At 47.3% G+C, this 10,635-nt stretch overlaps 1 protein-coding gene across 3 annotated transcripts in view; it reads left to right on the top strand.

The window, feature by feature from the left end:
- The first annotated feature begins 2,777 nt into the window (after positions 1 to 2,777).
- Positions 2,778 to 10,635, top strand: part of LOC123180817 (vacuolar-sorting receptor 1) — a 31,252-nt gene continuing 23,394 nt past the window's right edge. The window contains exons 1-7 of one of the 3 annotated variants that reach the window (XR_006491258.1): positions 2,778 to 3,271; positions 7,803 to 8,495; positions 8,759 to 8,847; positions 8,985 to 9,054; positions 9,135 to 9,218; positions 9,300 to 9,376; positions 9,477 to 9,558. Coding sequence is in view for 2 of the 3 variants with exons in the window: in XM_044592958.1 (XP_044448893.1) it covers positions 2,962 to 3,271; positions 7,803 to 8,495; positions 8,759 to 8,847; positions 8,985 to 9,054; positions 9,135 to 9,218; positions 9,300 to 9,376; positions 9,477 to 9,558 (1,405 nt within the window). In the remaining variant the exon portion in view is untranslated. The remainder of the gene's footprint in view (positions 3,272 to 7,802; positions 8,496 to 8,758; positions 8,848 to 8,984; positions 9,055 to 9,134; positions 9,219 to 9,299; positions 9,377 to 9,476; positions 9,559 to 10,635) is intronic. The other 2 variants (XM_044592958.1, XM_044592957.1) reach the window with 2 other exon arrangements.

The raw sequence follows: 10,635 nt of genomic DNA, 5'->3' as shown, positions 1-10,635 counted from the left end.
TAGGTCAGTGGCACAAAGCCATATGTGGCCATGACTGTGCACGCGCACAGGCACACACGGCGAGCGCCGGCAGGCGCAGAGGCCATGCACGTGCGGCCGGCAGCGGGGTGCCGCGGGGTGTGGCTCAGGCACGACCAGGGGAGCCACCGCGCGGGTTGGCGTGGTGGGGACGCACACGGGGCGCGGCCGGCGTGAGGCAGGCACAGCCGTGAGCAATGGGGTGCGCCCGCGAAGTGAGCAGGGGGAGCGGCGGCCGGAGGCAGGCGCGACAGCGGCTGCGGCCAGCGAGGGCAACAGCAGTGCAAAGCGGCAGCGGCGCACAACAGCACGGAGGAGCAGTTAGGCCAACTCCAGCGCACGACCCCAAACTGACGTCCGTTTTGCCCGGATTTTGTCTGTTTGGGTAGGGCAATGGGGTCGTGTCCTGGCAGTTTCTGGGATGCGGTGGCCGTGCGCCCAACGCGCGGACGCACCCCGGCCGCATCCTGTCCGCGTACACTTTTCTTTGCAAGTCCATAACTTTTCATCATTGATTTTCGGTACATGGAATACATCATCAATTTTTGACTAGAAAAGCAAGACCAAAGAAAACAAGAACCACAAGAATACATTTTAGAAGATATCCAACTTCCATAACTGCTCTTGTAAGTTGGATTAGTGCCTTCTGGATGCATTCATTGTTGATCTGCCGAGGAGGCTCCATCTTGTGTGCTTCTTTCTTCTTCGAGTCTAAAGAATTAGACGTTGCTTTCTTGCATCTAGTCTCATGTCTAGCCTCTATTCTAGCAACAAGTGCATTAGTCTCATCTCTGGCCTCTATGCTAGCTAAACATGCACGAACATCTACTAAATTGCGCTCTATCAATATATCAATGTACTCTTCTTCTCAAAACCAAAACTTGCATCCATTCTACACAATAAAAATTTAAGTTAGCGCAACTAGTCAAATCCGAGAGCATAATCGAAGCTAAGTAGCACATACCCCGTCGTTTAAGCACTTGATGAACACCCATCCGAGATATTCCGGTGTTGTATACACGCGACGCACGACCTTTTTTGGGCGGCCATCGCACTTAATGAGTGGCAACGGTGCGCCGACGAGCTTTTGGGCTAGCACCGAGCCCGACCGACCACCATTCGTGTATCTGCCGGCGGACCACCGACGGTGTAGATCCGAGCAGCTAGTGGGAATATGTGCAAGAAAATTTAGTGAGGAAAGTGTTTTTATATGATGGACCTACTTAATGATGTGGATAAACTATATGTCAAGATAAATAAGACAGTGGGAATGTTTGAGCATGGTTAATAATATGGCAGCTGCTGACTATAGCATCTTGCCATGTCAACTATAGTCACGTATTGTAGTTAACTACAAGAAAGTGCTACTATTTCATTAACATACGACGCACCTTTCGTCTCACAAAACTTTTTGAAGCATGTGCTACAACTGACTATAGATATACAACCCGCTTCTTTCATCTCCCGTATTCTCTCTCTTCCAACTCAGCAAAAACATACTTATTTTGGGTGGAGGGAGGTTGTACTAAATCAATGTCACTTATTTTGGGATGGAGGGAGTATTATTTAAATCCTTATTGCCCGCTAACATCACCTTATTAGAGCAACTCTTGCAAATGCGCTATAACCTCCCCGCCCGCATATTTCCAGCGGATTTAGCATATTTGACCACTTTCCGGCCCGAACAAATGTTGTATATTTGGCCCTTTCCATAAAAATATACGAGCGACCCGCAAAACCGCCCCGAGCCGCTATATAGGGTTCACGTCCTTCACTTCCTCCGTCGTCTCCTTTCTCCTCAGTCGCCCCCCTTTCCAAACTCCGGCGAGAGATTTTGCGGCAGCCCATCCATTTCCTTCAGAGCCATGGCGGGAGGGCACTAGCATGGTGGTCGAGGCGGAGGGAGGGGATTGCCGCCGCGCAAGCGCACCTAGCACAACAGCTCCAGCGGGCCCGCCATTGAGTCATGGCACTCGAAGCAGGCGCGTGAACGCGACACGCTACCCTGCAGTGGCGGCCGGTGCGTGTGGGCTCGCTTCCATGAGATCAGGGACGCTCTTTGGCCAACCACCAAGAGGTTGCGCGAGGCGGAGATTGAGCTCGCCGTCGCGAAGGACATGGTAGTGGCCGGTTAGGATGGCGCCGCCGATCGGCTCGAGGCGGCGAAGGAAGAGTACGAGCTGGCCAACATACTCATGAGATGAGGGAACGGGTACTACGCCGTGAGCCGCCGCCCTCTACGTCAAGCTAAATCTACCTTATCTATGTCTTAGTTTTACTAAAGATGATCTCCCGTGTGTTTTGGACGAACTATGTAGCGGAATGCAACTTTTATCCAAGTTTCTAAATTTTGCGTATGCTTTTTGTAGGTTCTGTTATGGACTGGGCCATAGTTTTTTTAAAATAGTTTTAGGCCCAATTGGAGTAGTCTCCACACTGCATAAGTGCTTTAGATTTTGTAGCTAAGTTTCCTTTTGAATTGTTTAACAATTAAAAACTCTTTTGTATAGTCATTTTGTATAGGTTCATGTGCTTAGCACCGTTTCCTTTTGAGATCATCATAATGTTTTTTTAATTGCTTTGCCACATTATTTTTTTGTCTATGTGACACGCTTAAAATCTGTACACCATGGAGCACTTAAAAGGATCTAACAATTTTGCAGGACAGATTTATACGGCATCTGCTAATCTGCTCTTATAGCTTGCTGTGCCTGCCCGATATACAGCTGCTCGGTGCACCTGGTCCACGAACCTTCTTCAACGAAGTCAGTTGACAGCGTCACACACTAATCTCAGTCGCACTTCAACAAGCGAGCCGTGGACACGAGAGAGACAGAGAAACCGGCAAATCGCCCAGTAATCTCGGCAGTCCAGTTCCGCTTCCGATCTGAACCCTCGTCCCCTCGCTCCCCGCCGCCACCAGAGCAGTTGAACACGAGCGCGATGTGGGGGCTAGGGTTTAGGTGGCTGCTGCTGCTGCTGCTGGCGTTCGCGGCGGCGGTGGAGCTGGAGGCGCGGTTTGTGGTGGAGAAGAACAGCCTGATGGTCACGTCGCCGACAGCTCTGCGGGGGCGGCACGATAGCGCCATAGGCAACTTCGGCATCCCGCAGTACGGCGGGAGCATGGCTGGTGCCGTCGTCTATCCCAAGGGCAACTCAGACGCCTGCGAGGCCTTCAACAGCGGCAGGAAGGAGCACCTCTTCCGCACCAAGCCTGGAGCGCTCCCCAGCTTCCTTCTCATAGACCGCGGAAGTGAGTGATGCCTTCTCCTGATTTTAATCTCTGTCACCGTTGCTCCGCAGTTTTGCGATGTTATGTGGTTCGCTTGCGGTTCTGGTGGATCCGCTGATATATTTGCAGGAGTCGGCAGTGTGAGCTGCTTTAGAGCAACTCTAGCAGAGTCATCATATTCGCAGTCGCTGTATTGCACACACCACACATTATACTTTTGGAGGCTGAACATGCGCCGTGCAAAGTCAGAGTCAGCCATATCCCAGACTTCGTAATTTTGGTCCATATGAGACCCATATGTCATTGACCACATACTTATTCTCCAATTTGGAAGCTTCTATTTTGCTTCACTGACATCATCAACAGGCCGGTGGCGCCCATGGCACGACCATGGTCGCAGCCGCCGTTGCCGTCGGTCACAGAAGCGGCGAGGGGGGGGGGGGGGGGCACGAGCACGATGGTGAGGGGCGAGGATGATTTCGGCGGCGGCGACTCGATTCCGTCGACAATGCTCGAAATTAAGGCAAACATCCACATGGATATCCCACCTAATGGTTAGCATAATTTTGAACAATGCTGTTGATCCCTCTCCTCCTCTTCCTCGGCGATGAGAGCGGACGCCTCTCCTCCTTTGAGAGTGACACCCAGTCCAGCCACGGGAAGGGAAGTGGAGGCTGCGGGCAGAGCAGAGGGAAGTAAAGGCTATGGGTGGCGGCAATATGAGCTATGGCCATTTTGTAGGCGCGGGCGGCAGCAAAACATGGCACGCGGCAGGAAAAAGGCGGCAGAAAAATGTGGTGGGAATGGCCGCGGGCAGTTGGCACGTGGGCGACCGCCATTAATTGGCAGGGAGAGATGGGACGCACGGTAGGCTGATGAGGGAGGTGAAACTGCCCTCTCGTGCGAGCAGTTGGCGGATGGAGCAACCTCCAAACCGGAGCCCCACAACCTCCAAATATGGAGGCTTGCAGGCTCCATATGGAGTCCCCTCCATAAATAATGGCGATCAGGGGCCCGATGGCGACTCTGCTAGAGTGGCCTTTTCGGCTAAAATCGCCATACAACAACAACAAAGCGTTTAGTCCCAAACAAGTTGGGGTAGGCTAGAGCTGAAACCCATAAGAACCTCGCAACCAACTCATGGTTCTGGCACATGGATAGCAAGATTTCGCGGACCCCTGTCCATGGCTAATTCATTGGTGATACTCCAGTCATTTAGATCTCTCTTTACGGACTCCTCCCATGTCAAGTTCGGTCTACCACGAGCACTCTTGACATTATCAGCACGCTTTAGCCATCCACTATGCACTGGAGCTTCTGGAGGCCTGCGCTGAATATGCCCAAACCATCTCAGATGATGTTGGGCAAACTTCTCTTCAATCGGTGCCACCCCAACTCTATCTCATATATCATCATTCCGGGCCCGGTTCTTCCTTGTGTGGCCACACATCCATCTCAACATGCGTATCTCCGCCACACCTAACTGTTGAACATGTTGCCTTTTAGTCGGCCAACACTCAACGCCGTACAACATTGCGGGCCGAATCACCATACTGTAGATAATAACGAATTCAGTTTTGTGGGCATTTGTGTGCGTCACAAAGAGTATTGACTGATATATACAATTGGTTGTGAATAAGTGCATGTTGTGGCGCACTTCTATAAATTGGTAGGGACATTTTGTTGTCATGTAAGATGATGAAATTGTCATGTAACATCCGGTGGCGTGGACTCTAGAAAGCACCTCAGGCGTGCTGTTTTCCCTCGGGAGCAGTCCAATGAGCTGGAAATCACATAAGCAGAAGGTCGTCGCCACCTCTTCGTGCGAAGCCGAGTACATTGCAGCGGCGACAGCGGCGTGCCAAGGGATATGGTTGGCTTGTCTTCTCGGCGAGCTACTAAAACGAGATGCTACCCCTGCGATCCTCTACGTTGACAACAAGTCCGCCATCTCGCTGTGCAAAAATCCGGTACTTCACGACCACAGCAAGCACATTGATCTCGGCTACCACTTCATACGGGACTGTGTGTCAAGAAGGGCATGGTGGTTGTGGAGTTCGTCGGAACCAGTGAGCAAAAGGCAGACATTCTGACAAAGCCTCTTGGTCGTGTACGCTTCCAGGACCTGCGCGGCAAGGTCAGGATCGTCGACATCAAGCCCCTCCGACAGGGTTGAGGGGGTGATTGTGGGCTCCACCACTGTCTGCAGATAGCGGACTTAGATATTACTTAGCTAGGAAGCAATAGTCATGTCGGCTAGAGCCTTCTTAGTTAGTAAGGAAGTGAATGCATCTAGACATGTAGTTTTGCATGTACTAGCAGCTACATAGTCGGTTTAGACATCAGGATCCGACCCTCCCTTTGTACTATAAATATAACCCAATAGCTAGCAATAGAATACAGCTTCCTCTCAGCAGAAATCAAGTGTTTCTCTCGCTAGTCCATAACTCCTTTTCTAGCTGCTTACAGCGCCCCAAGTACTCATAGTTCGGCCCCGAGCACTCACAGCTCAGGCTAACAATCTTGTACTTCTCGGAGTCTTCACCGGGAGGTGGCCTTGTTCCCACAAGGGGAGGTAGGTGGAGCTAAGTTCTACCGGAAAAAGTTCTATTCTAAGCTAATCCTAGAGAGGAGGTGGTGGAAGAGTATTTCTAGTCTCCCTCACGATGGGGTAAGTTAGAGGCAAAAGGGAAAAGATACATGGGCCTTTGACCCTCTCACTGCGCAGGCAGGAGAGCCTGGATGTGGAACCAACCAGTTTATTCAAGATGGGAATGGGCCGACCCGGACCTGGCCCAGTGGCCCCAAGGTCAATATATGAGGCCACGGGTCGACCTATTTCATCAGAAATTTGTGGCCTCACTGACCCGTTGGGTACATGAGGCCGACCCAAAAGTTCAGCAAATTGTTGCCCCGAAGACACTGTCATATTTATGAACAGAAGAATATTTTAGTGTAGCCTACTTTGAAGATCAAGATTGACAAAACTTGTCACGTATGCACAGGACATCCCAAACTCCAACACTGAAATATTCCCGACTACTACAGAACTCCTACAGGTCAACCTAAATATTCGATGTCTGCAGTCTACAAGAGTCAAAAACTCCCTACACATATACGCACCGGGACTACTGCAGAACCAACACTTGAAACTACTACAAAATCTACACTGAAGCTATAGTTGTCTCACCTGTGCAGAAAGCACCTACTGAAACTCTGGAACTCCTACTACAGAATCTACACATATACTTACTGACCAAGAACCAAAACAGTAGTAGTCTAGCCTATGCTTGGCTTGCAGCTGCGCTGGGAAGGAGAGGAAGCCGGGAAGAGTGAGCAAAATCCGGAGACTTGGAAGGCCACTGAGACGGCGAGCTGGCCAAGTTCGAGAGGAACAGAACGGCGTTTAGGATGGCGAGCTCGATGGTGGCCGGGGCAGCGGGACGGCAAGCTCGATGGTGGCCGGGGCAGCGGGACGGCAAGCTCGATGGTGGCCGGGGCAGCGGGACGCCAAGCTCGATGGTGACCAAGACGGCGAACAAGAGGCGCACCAGGAGCGGGAGGGACGCTGGCGGCGGCAGAGATGCTCGGGGCGGCCGGCGGCAGAGACGCTCGGGGGCGGCCAGCAGCGACTAGTGCATAGCGAATTGACTGGGTCGACCCATCTGATCCATCGGGTCGCATGGTGCCGGCTCCATTGACCCATGTATAATTTAAGGCCAACCCACTTGGCCCATTGGCCTTGACATTTTGGGTCGCGTCGGTCGACCCGGCCCATTCCCATCTTGACAGTTTATGAAGGAGAGAAGTGGCCATGCTGCATTAATACGTGGTCCACCACTTTATTAGATCCTTCTTGGTTACAGTGATTTCTGAGATGGTTCTAGGGCATCTCCAACAATGTCTTGTCATCGTTAGTTAGCTTTTGCCACATCAGCTAAATCCTATATGGAGCGGAGTAATAGTTAGGAGAGAGTTGGTTCATTGTTGGTATAACTTCATGACCATAGCTACAGGCAAGCCAAGGCAAAAGTAGAGAGAAGACTATAACATGAAAGAACAGAAATAATATAGAATACCCCCTCCGTCCTTTAAAGAGTGTACATCCAACTTTTTTGGAAAGTCAAAACTTTTTTATATTTGACCGTGTTTATATAATAATACATCAACATTTATGCCATCAAATTAGTAGCATTAGATTCGTGATAAAATATACTTTCGTCATATACCTATTTGATTTCACAAATATTGATATATTTTTGCATAAATTCGGTCAAACTTTGAGATAGTTGATCCTCCAACAAAGTTGGAAGTACACTCTTTAAAGGACGGAGGGAGTATATAAGTATGGGTTAGTCCGTTAGTGTTACATACAAGCTATTGGAGTAGAATATGTTGTAATGTTGGTTGATGATGTGGATGTCTATACATACATGCTTATGTACAAACTATTGGAGATGCCCTAAACTGAAAAGGGAGTATTCATCTTGTTTAGCCACTTAAGCAACTTAAAGAAAAGGCTAATGTTGTTTTCTCCATGTATGTTATCCAGATTGCCTGTTTGCTAAGAAGGTCTGGAATGCACAATATGCTGGTGCCTCAGCAGTGCTTGTAGTTGATGACAAGGATGAGCCACTGATAACAATGGACTTACTTCAGGAAGATGATGAGGCTGCAAAATATATACAGAACATATCCATTCCTTCTGCTTTAATTGATAAGAAATTTGGAGAACAATTGAAGAAGGCTGTTAAAGATGGTGAAATGGTAAATGTGAATCTTGATTGGAGGGAGGCTGTCCCACATCCTGATAACCGAGTTGAGTATGAGTTGTGGACAAATAGCAATGATGAATGTGGGCCTAAATGTGATATGCTTATGCATTTTCTGAAGGAATTTAAGGGAGCTGCGCAGTTACTTGAAAAAGGTGGTTATAGTCAGTTCACACCCCATTATATTACTTGGTATTGCCCTCAAGCATTTGTTGTCAGCAAACAATGCAAGTCCCAGTGTATAAACCATGGAAGGTATTGTGCACCTGATCCAGAACAAGATTTTAGTACTGGCTATGATGGAAAAGATGTTGTTGTAGAGAACTTGAGACAGCTTTGTGTGTTTAATGTTGCAAATGAGATAAAAAAGCCATGGATCTGGTGGGATTATGTGACTGATTTTCACATAAGGTGCCCAATGAAGGAGAAGAAGTATAACAAAAAGTGCGCAGAAACAGTCATTAAATCACTAGGTTGGCTCCTCTTTTCTTTCTGAGACTTACCATCACTCAGCAATAAACATGTTCATTGTAATTAATTGCGCTTGTTTTATTACAATTAACATAACACATTCATGTTTTTAAGAAATGCACATAAGTTCGTATGCATTTGAATTCACATGCGTATGTACATAATCTGTAGAAATTGCATTGTATGACATCAGAGACCTTGCTGATAGTTAAAGTGGCATCACTAATTTAAGCATGAAGGTAATAGTCATTTTACACTTCAACAGGTTTGGAAGTGAAGAAGATTGATAAGTGCATGGGAGATCCAAATGATGATTCTGACCACCCTTTACTTAAAATGGAGCAGGACTCTCAGGTGAACTGACCTTATAGAATTAGTCAAGTGAAATTTATAAGTAAAACTGAAACACTGTAGACTATTATCAATTCAATTTATCAACTTAAATACACTTTTGTATCCTGGGGTTTAATATGATCTATGATGTTAGATAGATTGGGAAAGGGTCAAGAGGAGATGTTACCATATTGCCTACTCTTGTTGTGAACAATCGACAATATCGAGGTAAATGTTCCACAAGATCTAATGTAAGGATGTAACCAAATTGCACCTGCTCTAGCTGATTTTAGTCTTGAAAAGAACAGGAAAGCTAGGAAGGAAAGCTGTCCTCAAAGCTATTTGTGCTGGCTTTGAGGAAACTACTGAGCCAAATGTTTGTCTGAGTGATGGTAAGGACAAGACATTACACCTTTCCTTATGTACCTGTGTTTATTAAAATATCGAGTGCTAATCCTGAGTTGTTTTAACAGACATGGAAACAAACGAGTGTCTGAGCGATAATGGAGGTTGCTGGCAAGACAAAGCTGCTAATGTAACAGCTTGTAGGGTATGTATGAATAGGTTGATGATTTTCACTGGACATCACAGTCTTATGTTCTTAAACATTCTCTGGTTTTCTTAATTTGCTGTGATCAATACTTGTCCAGGACACTTTTCGTGGCAGAGTGTGTGAATGCCCCACATTCAATGGCGTGCAATTTAAAGGAGATGGCTACAGCAACTGTGAACGTAATATTCTTTCTGGCTATCTTTGCAACTTCTGTACATGAATGACTGTTGAAACAATTATCTTCCAGTTTGCAATTTACAGTTCCTTTTTAACACTGCTTGCGTCAGTAAGGGGCTAGTAGTGAAACTATGATTGATCAACATTCTTTTGGCTAGTAAGTTCTGTTGTTAAAACTTGCTATATACTGAAGTTAAATTGTGTAAGAAATACATGTATACAACAACAAATCCTTTCAATCCCAAACAAGTTGGGGTAGGCTAGAATTGAAACCCATAAGATCTCGAAACCTAGTTATGGTTCACGCACGTGGATAGCTAACTTGCATGCACAAATGTCCATGGCTAGTTATTTGGTGATATTCCAGTCCTTCAAGTCTCTTAACAAACTCCTCTCGTGTCAAGTTTGGTCTATCCTGACCTCTCTTGACATCATCAACACGCTTTATCCTTCCGCTTTGCACGGACACTTCTGGAGGCCTGCGTTGTATATGCCTAAACCATCTCTGACGATGTTGGACAAGCTTCTCTTCAATTAGTGCTACCCCAACCATATATATCATCATTTTGGACCCTATCCTTTCTTGTGTGGTCACACATCCATCTCAGCATGCACATCTCTGCTACTCCTAACTATTGAACATGTCGCCATTTAGTTGGCCAGCATTCTATGCCATACAACATCACAGGTTGAATCAATGTCCTATAGAACCTGCATTTTAGCCTCTGTGGCTCTCTCTTGTCACAGGGTACGCCAGAAGCTTGGCGCCACTTCATCTATCCAGCTTTGATTCGATGGCTCACATCTTCATGGATATCACCATCCTTTTGCAGCATTGACCCCAATATCAAACCCAAATTCTTAATCGTGCATGCGCAGGATTTGGGAGAAGCAAGCGGCCGCCTCACACACGCATGCATGCAGTCACATGGTCCAAATTTGTCTTTATTCATCTGACGTGGCACATACTGACAACACATTTCAATTCCATGTCTGATGAATGTGTACGTGCATTTGTTCGGGTTTTCATTTTTTTTAAAATCCATATCTTTCAAACCGTGCGTCGGAATTCAGATCCG

This window comes from Triticum aestivum, chromosome 1D (assembly GCF_018294505.1).
Source record: "Triticum aestivum cultivar Chinese Spring chromosome 1D, IWGSC CS RefSeq v2.1, whole genome shotgun sequence".
NCBI lineage: Eukaryota > Viridiplantae > Streptophyta > Magnoliopsida > Poales > Poaceae > Triticum > Triticum aestivum.
Note: the sequence above shows the minus strand (reverse complement) of the source record. Positions and strands in the feature narration are given on the sequence as shown.